General features: G+C 40.7%; 1 protein-coding gene across 2 annotated transcripts in view; it reads left to right on the forward strand.

Moving 5' to 3' along the window:
• The first annotated feature begins 512 nt into the window (after positions 1 to 512).
• Positions 513 to 20856, forward strand: part of LOC117459307 (regulator of microtubule dynamics protein 2) — a 59595-nt gene continuing 39251 nt past the window's right edge. The window contains exons 1-2 of one of the 2 annotated variants that reach the window (XM_034100062.2): positions 513 to 679; positions 2165 to 2619. In XM_034100062.2, coding sequence (XP_033955953.1) covers positions 2174 to 2619 — 446 coding nt within the window. In that variant the 5' untranslated portion in view covers positions 513 to 679; positions 2165 to 2173. The remainder of the gene's footprint in view (positions 680 to 2164; positions 2620 to 20856) is intronic. The other variant, XM_034100061.2, reaches the window with a different exon arrangement.

Consider the following 20856-nt stretch of genomic DNA (forward strand, 5'->3'; position numbering starts at 1 on the left):
GTACGGATGACGCCATCTCCACAGCACTACACCCTGCCCTCTACCATCTGGATCAGAGCAACACATACGTACGATTCCTGTTCATTGACTTTAGCTCGGCATTCAACACCATCATTCCTTCCAAACTGATTACCAAGCTCGGTGACCTTGGCATCGACCCCTCCCTCTGCAAGCCTGGGACTAGGCCTCATAAGATAACAGAGAGTTAATTCAGAAAAGCCTTTGCAGTCATTTAGTTCATGGGGAAGAATTCATAATAATGATGAAATCCACCCTGTTTCATCAACAAGGATGTGAATGTTTTCTAGACATGTTCAGGGTCTTTGAGTCAGGGGGCGGAACATTACATAACAACAAAAACAGACCACACAAATGGAAATGTGGTTTCCTTTCAAGGGCACCCATTGAAACCATGCAAACTCCCCACAGAGTGCTCATGACAAGCAGCTGTGGTGACATAAATTTAAACGTTTGAAGTAAAAAACGTTGTGATATACATTTGTATGCCGTTGTTATGCTGAGGATTTATCTGCGCTACTTCAAAATAACACGCAAGTAATTTGTGGTTGAAGGCTGACGCACATGACCCGGAACGTTTCTTTTTGTCTTCTGAGTCCACACGGATTATTTTTAAGGTTACACCAGCGAGTTACCAAGTGCCTCCCTTCTTACCTGTGCAGTAAGGACTCTACTATTGATAATTATGTAGTTTTTTATGAATAACATGTTAATGTCACGTTTTGTTTTGATAATATAATGCTGAAAGTGAGCATTTGAACGCGTTCTGTCCTTTTAACCTTGGCGGGTAACTTTGTTTTGAGTGTTAGCAAATCGACTTTAAGCTACGTTAGCAGCACGAATTCTGTCATTGACAGTTTATAAACACAATTAAGCTTAATTATGAAAGTATACATTTAATACACGTATGCTTAAGACCCAGTTAGACACAATACATTTCTCAGTGTGTCAAGGGTTTATCGAGCTGTTGTGACTCCGACTTTTGGCGAACAAGCTAGCTGTGTGAAGAGTATGTGGATCCAATCACCTTTAGCGTACTGGCTAACATTCCTAACGTACCGACTAGCCTGTTTCAGACAGACAGTATTCACCCTCTTGTCAATCGTGTATCACGTTCAGTGGTGGAAGGGTTATTTACTCTATGTACTGTACTGAAGTACCTTTTTGGATTACTTGTACTTTAATTAAGTATTTCCATTAATTGTGACATAATCTCCTAGGTAAATATTATGTTTTTTTACTATATTTGACAGTTTAAGATACATTTCAGATACAGATGTTGACATTGTAAACATTTTACATAATACATCTCTAAAGATGAAACCAATGGTTTTACGTACAAAGAGGTTGACTTATTGATTGCATTGCAAACAAAAAAGTAAAAAAATAATATTACAATAGTTAACTTTAATAATTAGTTTAACAAATGTTCCTTTGAAATGCTAATTAATGCTGCAATATTCGCAATCGTATAATGTTAGTAATGTCACTTTTCAAATGTGAGGATTTGCAGGGTTTTTTCTTTTTTATCTATATCTTTGTTTTTTGTTTTTACTGTTACCAGAATGAAACAAGCAATAGCATGTTTCATCTTGGGCGCTGAACAACTATCACTATTTTATAAAGGCAATATTTGTATAAACTCAATAATTATTCACACCCATACTGGTTATTTCTTCTATAGTGTACTCCTAGAATGTTCCTATTATCAATGCAAAGTGTCCATAATGGTTTATAGAGTATTCATATGTATACTAATGTCTATAGTGTTTATATTATACTTTATGTTTTTCAACTTTTGTAGAACATTCCACATTATTGCTACAGCTCATACCCATTAATACTGTTCAAACTGCATACATTAGCTCTATTGTCAGTCATATTTAAATACCTATATTATACCTTTACATTACACTACAATGTACTGCTTCTCTTGCACCTCTGGTAAGATGCTAACTGCATTTCATTGTCCCAGTACTCTGAACAATGACAATACATTTGAAACTAATCTTATTAATTGCTAAATGAATCTAAAGACAAATCGATTAGGCACTGTAAGCCCCAAATCTTTCAGAATTCCATAATGCAATTTCGGCAAAATGTTTATGAAATCTGTAGCTTAAATGTAGTTGTTTCTGTTTGTCAGCCCTTCAGGATGGCGCAGGCAGACAGCAAGGTGCTGGTCCTGGGGGCTTTAGCCGGAGTGGCAGGCGTCAGTTTGGCCGTGGTGTGGTACCAGGGCTTCAGATCGAGGCGAAGAGCGTCATGTCCGGGGTACTACCTGAACCGCACCAACGGACAGGGGTCTAGCATGATGCTGGCGGACGGTCCAGGTCTGCCCAGGGGTCAGGCCGAGGTGCTGGAGCGCCTCGAGGCCCTGATCCAGTGCGTGTCCGAGCTGAAGGACGAGATGAAGTCGCTGAAGAACGCTCTGCCGACGCTGCCCAACCAAGTCAGGGAGGAGCTGATGGGACGTGAGGAGGCCCATCGAGCGAGCACCCTCCACAGGACCACGCCCACACGGAGGAAAAGAGCTGCAGCATCCATCGCCGGGGCCGCAGCCGGGGAGCGGAGCTCAGAGGAAGCAGAAAGTGAGGGAGGGTGAGTACTTTAAAGGTGTTGATTCTGTCAAAACTCACTTTTGCTTAAACAGATTCTGTGTTAGTGTTTTGTCTCAATGAGTCTTTCCTCTGATCAAGTCACAAACGTGCACAGAAAAAGCAGCAATTCCTCACTATAGAGTTGTGAAGGAATGAGCCCTAAAACCTGGAAATGAGAAAGTATTTTACTACTTTCGGTTCCCTCGTCTTGTAGTTAAGTGTTTTTTTGTACCTCTTTTTGTATAGATGCCTAAAATAAGATCTGTGGCTAACACAAGCTGAAGAGATTGTAATGTTTTGTTCTACAAATGGGTCAGTAAATACCCCACTGGTGAATGTCTGAAGCTTCCATGTTTCTTAAAGGTCCCATGCCATTTCTACTGATCATAATTCCATTGTTGAGGTCGACTAGAATAGATTTACATTGTTCAATGTTCCAAACTCACATTGGTTTCTCACAGCATCTCTGTATAGTCTGTGTATTCACTCTCTGTCCTAAACGGCTTGTTGGAGCTCCTGCCCCCCCCCCCTCCCTGTGAGCCCAGTGGCCGTCTGCGAGACAGCGAGACACAGCGAAGCCCAGCCTGAAATACACCCGCAGCCTGGCTGGGAGTTTGTGTGTGTGCTCAGGCTGAGTTCTGTGGTGTCTCGCTGCCTCGCCGACCCCACACCAGTGAGCCAGCTCACAGTGTCCCGCTCCTCGCAGCAGCAAGCCTCGCAACGTCCCGCCGAGTGTGTGTGTGTGTGAGTAAGTCCGCGGATTGGTCCAAACGTAACGGCTCCGCGGACGTCACTATACCCGAAATACGTCACTATACCCAAGAAGTAAACAATGGACAAAGAGAAATCTCCAACGAGGCGTTCTGGGGCAGCACAGACAGGTCTATTCTGTGTTAGAGTTTTACTCGCTACAGGGTGTACTTTGAGGGGTTGTGACTCTGCAGACCGTTTACATGCAGAACAAGCTACATAACACAAGGGGACGGGTAATAACCAGAAAAGCATGACATGGGACCTTTAAAAGAACCGGTTGCTAACAAGCGGTGGCGACTCGGCACAGCCCCACCTAGTGTCAGTAGAAAGTAATGCAAATAATAATTCCCAAAATATGCAAAAAGAATATATGTTAAAATATATTTTAAGATCATGTTTGGTCATCTGATTCGTCTCTACATTGCTGTTTTAGTCTGCGTTCTTCTAATAAGTGTCTACAGTGTGCCTATTGAGCTGTGTTGAGCGATGTGGCGCAAGCCCCTCTCTCTGCTGTTAACATGAACGTGTACTGTAAAAACTACACCGCGCATGCTCAGAGTATTTTTCTAATCAATGTGTGTGGCAAAAAAATGATCACCATAGGGGCACTGTGCTGCCATACCCACCAAACGTCATCTCATAATTGAGAGAGATGATTGGCTGTAAGTACGTGTGCAAGACGAGAGGAGACGAGAGAGAGCAGCTTATAGCGATTACAATCAGTAAAACGGAAAGAAAATGAATGAAGTTGACCATCTACTTCAGCTTTGGTAAATTCATTTTATGTCATATCTTTTGTTGATCTTCTGTGATCTTGTTTCCTGCTCTATAACTAAATCCATAGTAATCTCATTGCTTTTGTTCGAGGGAGCCCTTGCGTTGCTAACTTTTGGTTCGGCGGCCTACAAAGATACACCATCACTGATTCACTCTGACACACTTTAATCACATGATGATCATTCATTTGTCAGAAAACCCTGTTCCCAAAATTCTGCTGATTCATCACTCTTGCTGTCCTTTCTACTTGTGCACAATCACACACTGTAACACACTTGAATATATATGTTAGCCCTGATTCTGCATGACCTCTGTAAGGGGATCTATTTTCAATACATGCTTTTATCACAATAGTGTTACCTGACATGGCGATAGATATTGACTTAATAAAGGATACAAAACCATCTTTATATTACAGCATCACTTTAAAACGAGTGGCAACCTGGTTCAAGATCAAATGTTAATTTGGGGGTGGATGGGGGGGCCGACCTTTAAAAAAAAATGTTCTCTCAAAAAACCTCAATTTGTATGACAAAAATAATAACAGACTTTATGATAAATAGGTTTCAAAAGCTATACAAAATAATATTTCAAGTCACAAGGTAAACATTTAACAAAGTCAAGTACGTAGGCCGGAATAATAATAATAATCCCGGACCAACAAATAAAATGAAACAGAAAATATACAGATCAAAATGTTTTAAAGATTAAGCAATATGCGTGTGTTGAAGGTAGTTTTGCGTAATTTGGGGGTTGAGATGTTTGTTGTTTGAGTAGCGTGGAACATTGTAACTTTAAATGTATATTCTCATTGCATAACGTGTCATTATAATACTCACATTTGTGTATGGACGTTGATATTAATTATATTATATATATATATATATATTAAGCTTGTAATGCTTTGAAGTGCGATCATTACTGAGTTTGTCCAGCAGACTCCACTGTTTACCTCGCTGCTGCTCACGAGGAACCGAACAACAGATGAGCAGACCTTGTTATGCAGGCGTTTAGAAATGCAGTAAATATATGGTATTTATATTTTTTTGATTCTTCTGATTATTAAACTATATACATTTCTGTCAATATTACAGCTATAACCTCAACATATTATCAAGCTCTTATTTATTTGTTAATGTAAATCATTTAAGTAGATACACTCAAGATAGATAGGCTGAATATCTCAAATCCACTTCAGGTTAGTTTCTACTTTAACAATCTCATCCGTTTGCCATGTGAATAGAACATCTTGTGGCTCCTATTTTTGGGCAACTTTCGCCTTTATTAGAGAAACAGAATTGAAAGGGGAAGAATCACATAAAGCGTCCACAGGCTGAATCTGCTTCTCGTGTTTCTCTACCTGAGGCCTGTACGACGAATCCAGTTCAACAGACCCTGGATATGTTTGAGTTATCTGGCTTAACTAACCCAAAACCAACGTGATCTCGCCAAGCGGTCCTACGACGCTGGTTATCAACTCGGTAACTCAAGCCAGGGTTTCTCCGTCCGGCTGAGTGCGCGTTCACATGAAAGGGGCGGGGTTAGCAACATTTGACCAATCACAAACATGGACAAGCGCACTGACAGTGTAGCCTCATACTTCCTGAATGAAAAGTGAACTATAATATTAGACATATGAAGAAGTTAAACTTTAAACATCCATGACTTAAACATTTGATCCAGGATCAAAGCCACATGGCTGCACCTGCAAGGTGAATACAGCTGGGAACAGAACAAGTGTTTGAATGCGTACATTAACAGGTTTATGATATCACTGCCCCGTCTAAAACACGATCTGACTTTAATTACATTTTACTCGAGTGTTTCGTCAACTTAATGTGTTGCTTAAAATAATACTTCTGCATACAGTATGTGTTGCACGGCCAGATACGGCTCAGCTGACTCGGATAAGGAAATATATGATACATTATGATGTGATATGAACGATAATGGGACACATCGACGTCTGCACTCAGTGCCGCGGACTGTACGTAATGTTACTATGATCCGGTTTCTTATGTTGTGGCAGATATTTAAGTGAGCTTTCTTAACGCTAATGTTATAATAGTCAGATTGCTCTGAAGATGGAGGTGATATTCTATTAATGTTCACGTTCACACAGTCGGTGATTTTTGCCGGCCGTCTTTCCTGCAACGGCAGTTTTTCTGTATTTCCTTTCTCCTGTAATATGACTTGATAGCTTGAAACTCCGCACACTGAGCTCTGATTGGTCAGCAGGCGGTGCTTTCACTGAGTTGATCTCTTATCCTGGAACCTAACCTGCTCCGGAGCAGGTTTGCCGTTCAGCATAAGTTACCATGGAGATCTAGCCCGGTAAGAAGAGAACCAGCGTCGTAGGACCGGAAACCCAGAGTTTACCCTGAAGTTAGTTCGCCTAGCAAAGATCCGGCTTCATAGTACAGGCCTCTGGTGAGATAAGCGGTGGCTCTAGTTTACCATCTTAACTCATTTTATAGGGCTAAATGATAGCCCTGACGGTGCCTGATGTGCTGCAGAGAACAGCAGACTAACAAAGCACCACATCTGCAGTCATCCATCTCCACCTCCATCCTCAGCCAAATGCCTTAAACTCGTGCCAACCTCAGATAACATAAACAAAAGATGTGTTTCTTTTGAATACACTATAATTTCAAATCTCATAAAAACAAATGGCAACAGTTAAATTATGACGATTATGTGTTTTGAAATACTCGATCAAATCAGAGAATGCCTACTTTGGATTCTTTAAAGACATTGTGTACGTCACTCAAGTGTTTAAAGGAATGGTCCACTCATTAGATAATTAATCAAAACTTCAGTATTTAGTGAAACGTTATGTTTAAACCATACCCTGAAGAAATCAGCGATATTCCCCGGTAAATAATGATTTTATACCTCTTTTTTATCAAGACCTGTATATTCTGTCTGGCCGCCGCCATGTTTGCCATTTTCAGTAGTCACGTGATGGTCGTGACGTCATCCATGCGTTCACTTTGTCAACACACGGAAACATGGTGGAGTATTTCAGTTCGGACTCGTCAGCAGAGGAACAAGTTTTGACCAATGTGAAGAGATTGGATGGGGGAATTCAGCCATACATATCAGTATGACAATACGACACCCTCTGTCCTTAGACCCTCACATCGTACAAGGAAAAACTTCCGAAGAAAACCCCCAGTTTAAAGGGAACATGGGAGAAACCTCAGGGAGAGCAACAGAGGAGGGATCCCTCTCCCAGGACGGACAGACGTGCAATAGATGCCGTGTGTAAATCGATAATACATTTGCAACATAGGTAGTCCAAATGTTTGGAAATGCATGTGTGTATAATGGGAAGATGATATAAGATACTATATGTATGCATGTAGTACCACCCTTGCTAGCGATTCCCTCTCTAGTTTAGCATACTCAGCTTCGTTGTCCCTGGCCATAGAATCACGATTTTATGGGGCCGGAAAAAACTGGGGGAAAATACACACTAGCCGGTCCTACGCTATATGGAAAGGCCACCAAAAACTGTCCTGGCCTGGACGCTAAAGGACGTTAAAACGGGGCTAGCCGCTGCAATGGAAATGCGCTATAACATACCTTATTCTTACTCCGAGCACTACTTCTGCTCCTCCGTCGCTTCACACTTGCAGAGGGCGATTTCTCAACTGGCCGAACTGGTGTCCTGGTCGGTGATGACACCAGAAAGACCGATGGTACTGCATCTCCATTGAGTAATGGTTGTTCCATAAATCCCATGTTATGTTTTATCATACTCTCAGAGTAGTCGTCCGGAAATGTGAAATGTTCGCTGCATACATGAGCCTGTGAATCTCTCGGTTCGGGCCGGCCACATTTCGCTAGCCACTGCCTCTGAATGTACTTCTTATGCTTACCTTTTGGCAACAGATGGAACCGAGCATTCCGTGGATTGTTCCTATCCGAATTATGGCAATATTTCGCGATACAGTGAGGCATATTTGAAGAGAGAAACTACAGTAAATAACATGGAGATCAACGTGTCTTCGAAAACCAAACGCATGGTTTACGTCACGTCTGGGAAATGGCGGCGCCCACAGTGTTGATGTTATTTCGGTATATAATCAGTTTAAAATCACTGATAATGTCATCGGATTAAAAAAAAAGAGAGAGAGACTGGCAGAGACTGGTCTGTTTTATCGGATGATAATTTTAAAAAAATGAGTGTCATGAGCATACCATTCCTTTAACATGGATTGCCCTTTGCTTACTTTTTGTAGGAGGTGAAGTATGTGAAGTGCCAAGGAGAAATGATAACACTGAGAGCTCTTACATACTAACCACACAGATTTCAGATCTGAGAACAGCTCTTCCCTATCTGTCTCTGCAATGATTCATCAATTCAGGGTTCGTACGGGTGCTTGAAATCCTTGAAAATGCTTGAAATGTGACGTGGTGTTTTCAAGCTTGGAAAAGTGCTTGAATTTTGGAAATGGCACTTGAAATTGAGATAAAGTGCTTGAAAATGTAAATGCTTTACTTTTACAATAAATTGCTGTCTGACTGAATAGTTCGCTTTTTAGATTAAAAGAAAATAATTGCTTCGCTTCTACATAAAACAGCCCCGCTCCGGCCTTCCCGCGCTATGCGCCTGCAAGTGTTTGTGTTTGTGACCTGGGCATTCTGATGAGAGATAGATGACTGTGTGCCAGGAGGTTGCCGTTTCAACGAGCGTTAGCTAGCAGAAGACAAATACAAGCCATGGCTAAGACGAGGGTCAAGCCCACGAGTAGCCTCCTGCAAAGTTTGCAACAAATAACGATGCGAGAGTCTGCGCTGACGAGCCACATGGAAGGTACGCCGCAGTAGAGCATTTTGGATTAGGCTAACGTTGCATGTTACGTTTGTTTAAGCTAACGTTAGCGAGCTGAATAGCGAACTCGATTGAGGGATAATAATAATTGCAGGGGACAATCATTTCAGAGGAGCGTACCTATGTTATGCAGTGGCGTTTCTATATGTACAAAAGTGGTGGGGCACAAAAAACTCAGATGTCTATAAGCTTCTGCAGTGAGGTTCATGGCTGGTGAGGCACTGGCACTGACTCTTCAGGTTTACAAATATATTAAATCAAAATATAATATTATTTTCAAAAGCTTTTTTTGTCTGATGCTTCAATTACTTTTAAACAGACAGTTCAACAGAAGGATACCCAAAAATATGTAATTTTATCATTTAAATATTGAATTGTTCTCTCTTAGTAAGATCCCATTTTCAATAAAATTGCAGTCTTACCTTGACTTGAAGATTAAGTCCATGTGCCTATCCTTCTGGACAAAAATCTCTATTACTTTTTTGTAAAAGTCCTCCTTATCTTCTTGTAGTTTCAAAAGTCTATCATAAATCTAATCTAATCTAATCAATAGATTTTTGATCCGAAAATGATAAAAGTAGGGTAGACATGTGGATATTATCCGGCTGAACAAAACGTGCATTTATCTAACAGCTACGTTTCCCACAGATCTTATTTTGAGCTATTTTCTAAAATCCTATGGAGAAATCTCGTTGCTTTTTTGTGGAGGGAAGCCATGCGCAGCTTACTTCCTGGTTTTAGGACGCCTCACTGCAGCTCTCTCGTCTCCTCTTCACACACCACACTTTTATCGGCACACGTACTTACAGCCAATCAGCTCTGAATTATGTGAGATGACGTATGGTGGGGATGGCAGCACTATGCCCCTATGGTCATTATTTTTTGCCACACACATTAAATAGGACAATACTCTGAGCATGCGCAGTGTAGTTTTTGCAGTCACCGTTCACTTAGACAGAGAGAGGGAGGGGCAGGATCAGGTTTTGTCCCACATGGCTCTAAACAGCTCAATAGTCACACACTGTTGACACTAATTAGAAGAACACATACTAAAACAGCAATGTACAGACGAATCAGATGATTAAACATGATCTTAAAATATATTTTATATATCTTTTTATTTATTTTTTGCATTTTGTGGTAATCATTATTTTAATACTTTCTGCTGACACTAGGTGGGGCTGCCCCTAATGACCAGTCGCCACTGATGTTATGTGCGTTACAGTCGCCATTATGTGGTCTTCAGAGGATGGAGCTCTCACGGCATTTCGTGTTATAGTCACGAAATATAATCTATTGATTCGACACAGAGCGATTTTGAAAGCAATGTATTTCTACTGTATGTTTCGTGCCTAAACCAAATGTGACTTGCTCTTTCGAAATCAGTCGCATTGACCCGAAGACACATTTTCGTTTGTATTACTGGTCTCGGGGAAGCTCGCGAGTGTGTTTGTGTATTTTTGCGTTTGTGTTTATTGCGTTTGTGTCCCGGGGAAACACTCACAAGAAACACCGGCTGTTGTTCTGCCTGCTGTGACGTTACATTACTCCGTTCTCTGCTTGTAATTATGCCGAAGCTTCAAAGTTGTATTTATCATCTGAATTTGCCGAAACAAGTTTAATATTCTGAAAGCCAACACTTTGTTTATTTAAAAACGGATGAAAACAAACTGTCTTTTATATAAAATTGAAGTATTATACAAGTAAAACTACATTTTGCTTTAATCCCATGTAATTGCAGAATGAACACAGTCTTCCTTTGAAGATGTATAAGTCAGGAGCTTTGAGTCGTCACAATGACCTAAAATCATTTACACATTTGTAAATATTATTTTTCACTTGTTACCATTGTGAGTCTATTTGTATGCAGCTCTGTGATTTTGTGGCTACAATTTAGACTAATACACTACCAGAGGTGGATAAGTACTCAGATCTTGTACTTGAGTAAAAGTACAAGTACTCAGATCTTGTAGTGAAATTATAAGTACTCAGATCTTGTACTTAGTAAAAGTAGAAGTACCAGAGTGTAGGAATACTCTGTTACAGTCAAAGTCCTGCATTCAAAATGTTCCTCAAGTGAAAGTAGAAAAGTATTCTCAGAATATAGTGAAAGTAGTGACAGCAAAAGTAGTCGTTGTGCAGATTGGTCCATTTCAGAATAATATATATGATATGTTTTATAATGATTGATCATCAAAGTGTTCTCAAAGCCGGTGAAGGTGCAGCTAGTTGTAATGGCTTTGTAGACTGCAGGGTAGCTTGTGGATTCACTCCAGGTGGAGCTAAAGTCTGATGTAACACTTGATTATATTTCACATCATTCATCCACATCTGTGAAGTAACTAAAGGTATTAAATACGTGTAGTGGAGTAAAAGTACACCATTTACCTCTGACTTATGTTCACTGCCAACCTAAAAGTACCTCAACAATAGTAATCAATAATGTATTGAAAAGTTATTTAGCTGATTGTTGTATATTGGCTCAGCAGGTTATATGGGAGGCCCAGTCTACGTACAGATCACTCATTTTGAAATATTAAACTTAGTTTTCTTTTCTTTAATTTTTCATCCTCGTGTCGAATGCTATCACGAAACACACATTTGGTTGTTTGTAGCATAAAGAACATCTGATTTAATGTGAGGTAGGGAAATAATCATTTGAGTATGTGTATATAAATATGTAATTTACAATAGCTGTAAGATGCTTGAAAAGTGCTTGAATTTGACTTTGGAAAAGGTGTAAGAACCCTGTCAATTGCCTTGGAGTGCATTTCTTACAACTACAACACAAAGTAAGCCAACTAAACATCCATTGCACCCTGGATAATAAATCAGTGTTGCGTTTTACCGTCTGCGTGCTCTAAGAATCACACTCCGTGCAAAGGTTGGAAGGAATGTTTGTTTTCTTTTGGTTTATGGTTTTACCAAGCAGAAGGCAATTATGCAACCACGTGTCCTTGAACATGTCAGTTGAGAAAGATAAAATACATTTATGTCCTACAAAGTCAGACTAATTACAATATTTCTGTTCATAATCTCAACAAAGGATTCCCGGTTAGGGATTTGCAGCCTGAATAGATGGGTCAGCAAATGCCACAAGTGCGCAACCAGATGCCATCGCTGTGATGACAGAGCTCTGCGTTGCATAGGTCTACTGCTGATCGAGCACAAGGGAAAAATAGTCAGTCTCTAAACGTGGAGTTTTCCGCACGCTCAAGTCTGCCGTTGTGGATTCACATAAACCTATTTTTCAGGATGTGACCAGTGCGCTACGACTGTACTGATGTAACTCTGTGGCAGCCTGCTGTTGTTTTAAGCCCATTTAACTAACAACATTCGTAACAGCCCTTGGTCTACGAAGAGAACTGGATACAGTGTTGGAGAAGGGGCCTAGTTTATTACTATGAATGTTGCCCAGTTGCAGCTCGGGTCCTCACACACACAAAGCCCTGGCAGCACATCACTCCCACCCTCATCCACCTCCACTGGTTGCCGGTCAAGTTCCGCATAACTTATAAAGTCCTCCTCCTGACCTACAAGTCCCTCCATGCCCTTGCCCCCCAGTACCTATCGGACATCCTTCACCCACATGCCCCACCCTGGAACCTGCGGTCTTCAGACTCTGGCCTGCTCACCACCCCCCGCACCAAACTGAGAACCTTCGGGGACAGAGCCTTCAGTGTGGCAGTCCCCACCCTCTGGAACGCTCTCCCTGCGGAGATTCGCAACATCCCCACACTGGACGCCTTCAAAAGGGCCCTCAAGTCCCATCTGTTCATCAAGGCTTTCGGCCCTTAAATCTATCTGTTGTTTTGTCTGTCTGACCTTTGTTTTGTTTTGTTTTGTTTGTGCTTGCCCTATTCCTGTAAAGCGACCTTGGGTCCCTTGAAAGGCGCTATAGAAATCTCAGTTATTATTATTATTATTATGAAACCAGAAATATCCTGATTGTTGGTACAAAATTACCCTTATCATAAGGGGATCTGTGCCCATAAAGCCCCCGGGAACAGTGCCGACTGTTGAAATAAACGTTCCTAGTGGACAATTGGTGGTACTACACTCACATTCTAGTTGATTATGTAATTTGGGCCCAAAGCTGAATAAACCACCCAGTACGAACAGTTTCGTTAATGCGCTAAAAACCGAATCCACGTTTTTTTTCTCCCATTACACTTATTTTGAGTGAGCCGAAAACTTTTAGGACCAAATTATTTAAGTAAGAGCTAATCAAATATTCAAACTGGGAAGTTGATTTAGCTATACAAAAAAATCTGCTGCAAGGCTTTTTGTTAGTCGGCAAACGTAGACTCATTTTGTATTAGTCCGTGACTGCATGTGCTTCGACACGTGAGCAGGCAACCCCCTCACGGCCCGTCCACACAGCGGCGCGGGCGCTGACACTTGCCGGCGGGCGTGTCTGAAACTCGACCAACAACCAATCACATGAATCTCCCGCCCCTGACACACAAGCAGCAGTTTGATTGGCTAGAGCTTGTACTGGCATATGATTCGATTGGCTGACGCCTCGCCGAGGCGTCAAAAGTTGAACATTGCTCAACTTTTGCAGCGAGCCACGCCAGCTACGCTCCACGTCGCTTCCCACGATGCATTTTGGCTAAAAGTGACGTCACCCCATTCAAAGTGAATGGGGAAGCGTCAACGCACGCCGCTGTGTGGACGGGCCGTCAGACTTCATTCAGAGCGGAGCCTGGTCATTAAGTGCATTTTGTCAGGAAGGAAATCCAAAGTGTGGGATCTTTCTGAGTGAGTAAAGGACGAGCCCCACAAGGTGACATGCAAACTCTGCAGGCAACAAGTCGCCTCCACCTCCACACCATCGGGGCGTAGCTTCCCGAATGCCGAGTTTAGTTATTCCCGGCAACGTTTGTTCCTTTCTCATAATCTGATGAAACATAAAGCATAATTCTGACCTCTGATTTTTCCCGATGGACATATTTGTCGGTGTTTCCTGTGCAGTATTAATGAGTTTTATATTCAGATATGATTTATAGAAACTACAACTAAATGCTCAGTGAGTGTCCTTGCTCCTTGTTCTGACACACATTAAGAATCCTTATCGTAACTTCTGCTTTTTATACCTCTGACGGGTGGGCCGCTCCGTCTACGCGGTGCGCTGATGCTCATGCACTTTCTATGTGTAACAGTGAATTCATAATGCAAAGGTTAATTATTATAGTTTTATTTCATGTGGAGCACAGTGTACCATGCTGTTATAGTACCGTGACTCATAGGCAGGTAACAACAACACCACCAACATTTACATATTATTTCATGATGGATAAACATAAGCACTTCATTGGCTAAAGGAGCAGAAGTATAAGACTGCCCTCTAGCAGAAGTGTTTCACAGGCTTTTAGTGACAGTCGTCGCCGGGCACTTCAAACCCTCTTAATTACAGCCAGAGTTATTACGCTTTAAAATAAATCTCATCAAGCACACACCTCCCATAATTAAAGAGCCTTTCCTGCCGCTCTGTTATTTGCATGAGCATAGGGTGTGGGGGATTCTGGGTTAGGTGGAGGGAAGAAATTCCAGCCCCTAAGGCAGTGGTTCTCAAACTCTTTCTGGCATTCCCCACTTTGAACAGGTGGGCCTTTTCATTCCCCACCTGCACCCCCAGGAAGATTTTTTTTTTAAATGTTGAAGTTGAATGCATCAATCTGGTGCACTTTGAGCTAGGGCTGCTCAATTAATCGTACTTTAATCGCAATTACGTTTTTGGCTTGCAACGATTATGAAAACAACATAATCGAAATAAAACGATTTTATTTTGGGTTTTTCAGTTGAATTATACTTAAAGTTCAGGGTAATCAACTGTTAAAAACATACTTTTCAAGTTATTTTCTAGTAAATGGTTAATCGTTTTTAATAATCGTGATATCAATTATTGACCCAAATAATCGAGATTATGATTTTTGCCATAATCGAGCAGCCCTACTTTGAGCCCAACATGAATTTATGGATACAGCTCTCAACACTCAGATGAAAGGGAGCAGTATACTTTTCAATAATCCAAACATCTTTAGAATATGATCACAACAAATCATTTAAACTTGTTTATTCTTATCTTATGTTACCTAGTTAGCATTCTTTCTTTTTATTTATGCATATTTGACTAATCCCTCCCCTTTTAAACTTTTTACTGTCCTATAGTACACATTGGAATGATTTCTTACTTTATTTTTTACAACTTTATTAAATAGATAAAGGTGTGCTCTCTCTCTCGCTCTCTCTCTCTTGCTAAACATTGCTTTTCTTCCCGACTGCAACGCTGTTGTGTGTGTCTGTGAGAGCGTTTCACATGTGTGTATGAGAGATTTTTACCAGTGGCGAGCCTGTCTCTGAGGGCCTAAGATATTCTACAAAATAATATTTAAAAACATTAAAACAAATTATATTTGTCTTTATATATTTTTTAAAAATATGTTTTTAGTAATATTTGTCATTAGTTTTACCAAAAATAACTTGATTAAATTGTATTTAAAATAACATTTCCAAATAAATAAATCCTTTGAATCTGCCTATTCAGTTTCTGTTTGAATGTGAAGGGTTAAATTAAAGAAGCTCGTCTCTGCGAGGTGAAGACAGGAGCTGAAGACAGGAGCTGATTGGACGTCCAGCTATGAATTCACAGAGGGCCAGCTATAGTAACTGAACGAGAGAGTAATGTCAGTACAATTGACCAATCATATCTTCCCTCTAAATGGGTGGGCTTTATTATCGCGCACTTTATGACAAGTTCCGCCCGCTGTGAAACGTTTCTTGTTTCCATAGCAACAACAACTATCAACAGCGTAAACTCGCCTTCAAAATAAAAGCATGCCAAATTACATTTAAAACATACAACTGCAACGAAAGTAACAAACACAATGCAACATCCTTTTCAATTTCAAAGAACACAAATTGGGTTATCTACAGGTGTTGTTTTGTGTGGTAGAGGGTCGCTTTCATTGATGCGTGTTTCACCCCGGGCGGGCCGTTGTTTTGATATTCCGCCAGTGTGACCCACCTATCACATCTCTGCGCCCCACCACACTTTGAGAAACGCTGCCCTAAGGGAATGTGTAGCATCCCCCCTAGAGGAGCCAGTTCCACCTCTAATCCTCAAGAGGGCTCTTCATGTCTGTTTGGCTGGCTTGGATATGTTTTTGACCACAGTAACTCCAAGAGCTGCAAGGCTAAAGGTTGTGTAATATTTGAAATGTAAAGACATAGGAATACATTCAAGCTTAGCATGCATTTATAGCTTGGTGTCAAATGTGAGTTAAACATCGGCTAAACATTGTGCTGTTCAAAAGCTAAAACGCTGTAATGATAATAACAATCAGAAACTGATGGAGTACATTAAAGAAACTATTAAAATATTTTATTTGATGTTATAGTTAACGTAAAACTTCATAATTGCTGATTTTGCAAGGGTTATACCAGAATAATAAGAGATATACCAGAATTTTAAAAAAGTATAATAAACTCACTGTGATAATGAATAATCAATCTATGTAAAACAACACTCAGTGAACACTTAACTTACAATAACTAGGAAATGCATTGTAACAGTGATTATGAATATGTATGGCTTTAATTCTACAGTGCTAAAAGCATATTAGAATGCACTGTAAGTATGTTTATATGCATTATAAACATATACCATTTTTACAAATGTTGTTGTTTTTCTATTTGTATAGTAATCATTTAAGAAAGATTACAACATTTAATTTTGTCTGGATGTTTGCAGAGAATTTTTTTAAGTGCGACCAGTTGTGCCAATTTGTCTGATAAGAGAGCGTAGCTCCAACTTCATCATTCTGTGGAAATGCTCAGAACAAGTCGTGCTAGATCGTGTCAAAATGACAGTAGAGTGGTGTTGATGAAAACAGGGAACGTGTGGACTCAGCCACTGGAAGGTAGAAGGCTTCAGCTGTTTATTCACGTGTCACAACGGCTTCCTCAAAGCTACCTCTCGGCAGGTAAGGAGAGCCATCCATCCCCCTGTCTGTGCTCCAAGCTGTCAGAGGCCTCATCTCAAACTGTCTTGTAGGAACTGGTATTTCCTTGAACAGATCCCGCTGAGTTTATTCACACCACGTCTCTGTAGCTCAAGGATGTTACCACTTGTTTTTTCCTTTTCCAAAAAATAAATAGCATTATGACATTGGTTAGTTGTTGATTTAAGCAGATTTAAGCAAGAGTTTCTTTTAGTGATGGGCAAGCCTGATCAACACACGCAGAAATGTTAAGAAAGAGAAAAGGCAGCTCATTGTCTGCTTTGTGATTAAAAGCTTGAGCCTGACTTCCCTGTGACGTCATGGTACGTGTTGCTCTGCAGCTGCCGTATCCGACATTCATGCTCTTATGAAAAGCCTTTTAGCCAAACAAATGCATTCAGTGTGTCCACACAGAGCAGGCACGTTCAGCTGTCTGAGGAGTCCCACAGCTAACACGGCCTGTCTCTGACCTGCGTCTGCCCACCCACATATCCGAGTACGTGAAATACTCTACTCATAGTGATAATCCATCACAGAACTATCAACCAACTATGCAGTTCCTTTCAGATCGATTGAGTAGAAACTAAATCCTCTCAAACTTTCATATCATTAATATGAGTAATTATTCGAATTAAGTTTACCACTTAAAACTACAAATAAAATATGCTATAAATGAAAATGTACTATAACCCTAACCTGAGTGGATGGTTGTCACCAAGATGACTCGTAAGAATCCAAAGTCTTGCAGAAATGATCTTCTTGCATGTTCTTAGGACAGGGTGACTTCAAGTTTCCCTCAGCAACATGATAACACATCTAAATATGACCAGTGATCACAATCACGGTTTGTTGTAATGATTATTCAAATAAAAAAAAAGTATTCTACCCATCAGTAATCGGTTCACTATTCTGGTTTTCTGGCCAAGAATTCTTGTATTGGTTGATTGTCATTTTCAGCTGCAGCAAATGGGTGCATGTGAAATATTAAATATATATTACTCATTTCCTTTAATTAATTCTCTGAATGAGTTAATGTCATCCTGCTTCCTGTACCCATCATTCGGAATGACAAGCCAAACGTCATTTGTAAACAGTTGGGTAAATACCCTGTTTTTCTTGCTCCTGCTATTTTAGGAACAAAGTGTTGCAACATCCTAATAACATTTCTATTTATGGCAACTGGGTAAAATTGAAACTATTGTGTCATGTAAATGAATGTCAGTTGGCAGCTGATCAGTGGGAAAGTACATCTAAAGAGTCAGTCCCTGCCCATCCTTTTAGGGGGGCAGGGGCGTAGGGAGCAGAGACTCTCTCCAGTCAGGCAGTCATTGTTGTATAGCAGGCTTTCATTGGTCCTGTCACCACAGCTACACAAGCTGGTCTGCATGTTCCAAGGCCCCGTGATGTTGGGATGGTAACTGGGGTTTGTTTTGAACGGTGTAACCGCGGAGAACACCATTGCTAAGCTCTACTGAGAGATCCCTTCATTGCCCCTTGGGGTCTGTGGTCTGAATGGCTGATCTGAGCACACAGAGTGTTACAAGGTTACACACAGCATTGGTGGATGTGTTATACTGTTTCTTGTTGCCTAATACAAAGTGGAAGACAGGCTGTGTTTTCAACAAGCAACAGATTTACTGATTCTGGCACTGACTGGTATAATGAGGTGCATGGTTCCCAAGTGCCCTTCTAGTGCTTCTAGTAAATGCTTCATCTATTATAATTATTATCAATGAAACTAGCATCATTACATCACTAACATATTTGTTTTCATTACTCAAGTCACTGAAAACTCAACTCACAAACCTGCTTACATTTGTGAAACCGCAAATGGTTCCCAATTGTCTTGCACTTGTGCTTCAAGTGCTGTTTGTATTTGTGGTGCCTGTCCATGTGCATCACAGAAAAATATGTTTTTTTAATGCTTTTTAAGGTTTTATTTTAGATTGTTCATCATTTTGTGCTGCTAAAATCTGAACTTTCCTGCAGAAAATAATATAACTTCCTGTTCTGCGTGAGTCACAGCAGAGCCTGCTGGTATATTATGTACTTAGTCAGTGTTGAAATGCTAACGACAACATTTAGACTTGTTCTTTCACAGCTCTGCACTTCTATAACACTGCACTGCTGTAACATTGCACGCACAATAATGGTTCCTGCACAAATTACATAAACACACACGGTAATGCAAACAGATCCGTAGCTTGTTTTTCTTTCAACTCAGGTGATTCATGGGCCGTGGAATGGCGTGACAGGAATGCGTTGATCCCTCGGCACTCTGCTGCCTGTCTCTCCAGCTCCACTGAGTAAATAACTGCGGGGAGGGGGGAAAACGGACTGTTGAATGAATAAAAGGATGAATGAATTGCGGAATGAATGAATGACACAAGTCCAATAATGTCACTATCTAGCTGTAGCCAGGCGCGCTCGTTGCAAGGCGTGGTGCGGGCAGACAACAGAAGGGTGACCACAACAGTTAGAGTCAAGGCAAACACACACACGTTCAGGTTGTTGTTAAATTGGGGTGTGTTGGCCAATACATGGTTGGAGCCTTGCCTGTAGGTTTTGGGGTTTACTCTGGGGTTAGCGCAGGGATGGGGATTTGGCACACTATTTCAAAATGATGGTATAAACACAGATAGAGATTAAAATAAAGATTCTGTAAAGTCAGGTTTCTTTGAAAGGTCACCTATCATGCTATGTTTTATAATAGCATAGGTCTCAGATATATAAAAAACATGTCTATGAAGTGTTTTGCTCAAAATACCAAATAGATCACTCATTCTAGCCATGTCTCATATCCGAAGCTTAGGCTCCGTGGTAAACTGGTAACATGAAGAGCCGTTTAGGAGCCGGCTCTTCTAATGGCGCTTTTCCACTGCAGGGCCTTGCTCGGCTTAGTACAGTATGACTAGGTCTCGTTAGGCCTTGTTAGGCCTCGTTAGGCCAGGCTCACTTTATGCTGCGTTTCCATTACAGTTTAGGAACTGGGGTAGTATCTATACAGGGTTCGTACGGTCATTGAAAACCTGGAAAAGTCCTGGAAATTGAAAATGCAAATTCCAGGCCCTGGAAAAGTTATGGAAAACAATATTTTTCCCAAAGTTTTGGAAAAGTCATGGAAATGTAACTAAAGTTGCGTCAAATATAATTTACATTTAATCTAATCGCTGAAATAATCTGCGGTCGCGAGCTGTTATGTGCCATCATGAGGCGCATGGTGTTATTTTTTAATATAAGTGCGAGCTGTGTGCTCGATTCTTCCTGCTTGTCGGCTGAACTCTGCTGCTCCGGGATGAGGGTCAGCTAGATTATCTACGGTGTGTTCGTTAACTGCGGAGTCACTGTGGCACAGACTGCACCGCTGGTGAACAGCTGTTAGAACGGGCCGTTCAGGTGTTCAGAGCAGAGCGGCAGAGCGTGATGTGAACTGAAACGTTTTTCTGTCGCAATATCATTTAAGGAATCGTTGAGCTAGCTAGCTAGCATACATTGTCACTATCTGCTAACGTTAGCTTTAGCCTTCGTTTTCTAATAGTTTTTTTAGGCTATAAACGGAGGTGGTATAAGTATAGATCTTGTACTTGATTAAAAGTAGAAGTACTCAGATCTTGTACTTAATAAAAGTAGAAGTACTCAGATCTTGTACTTTAGTAAAAGTAGAAGTACTCAGATCTTGTACTTAATAAAAGTAGAAGTACTCAGATCTTGTACTTAATAAAAGTAGAAGTACTCAGATCTTGTACTTTAGTAAAATTAGAAGTACTCAGATCTTGTACTTGATTACAAGTAGATTAGAAGTACCAGAGTGTAGGAATACTCTGTTACAGTAAAAGTCCTGCATTCAAAATGTTCCTCAAGT

This window comes from Pseudochaenichthys georgianus, chromosome 15 (assembly GCF_902827115.2).
Source record: "Pseudochaenichthys georgianus chromosome 15, fPseGeo1.2, whole genome shotgun sequence".
Taxonomy (NCBI): domain Eukaryota; kingdom Metazoa; phylum Chordata; class Actinopteri; order Perciformes; family Channichthyidae; genus Pseudochaenichthys; species Pseudochaenichthys georgianus.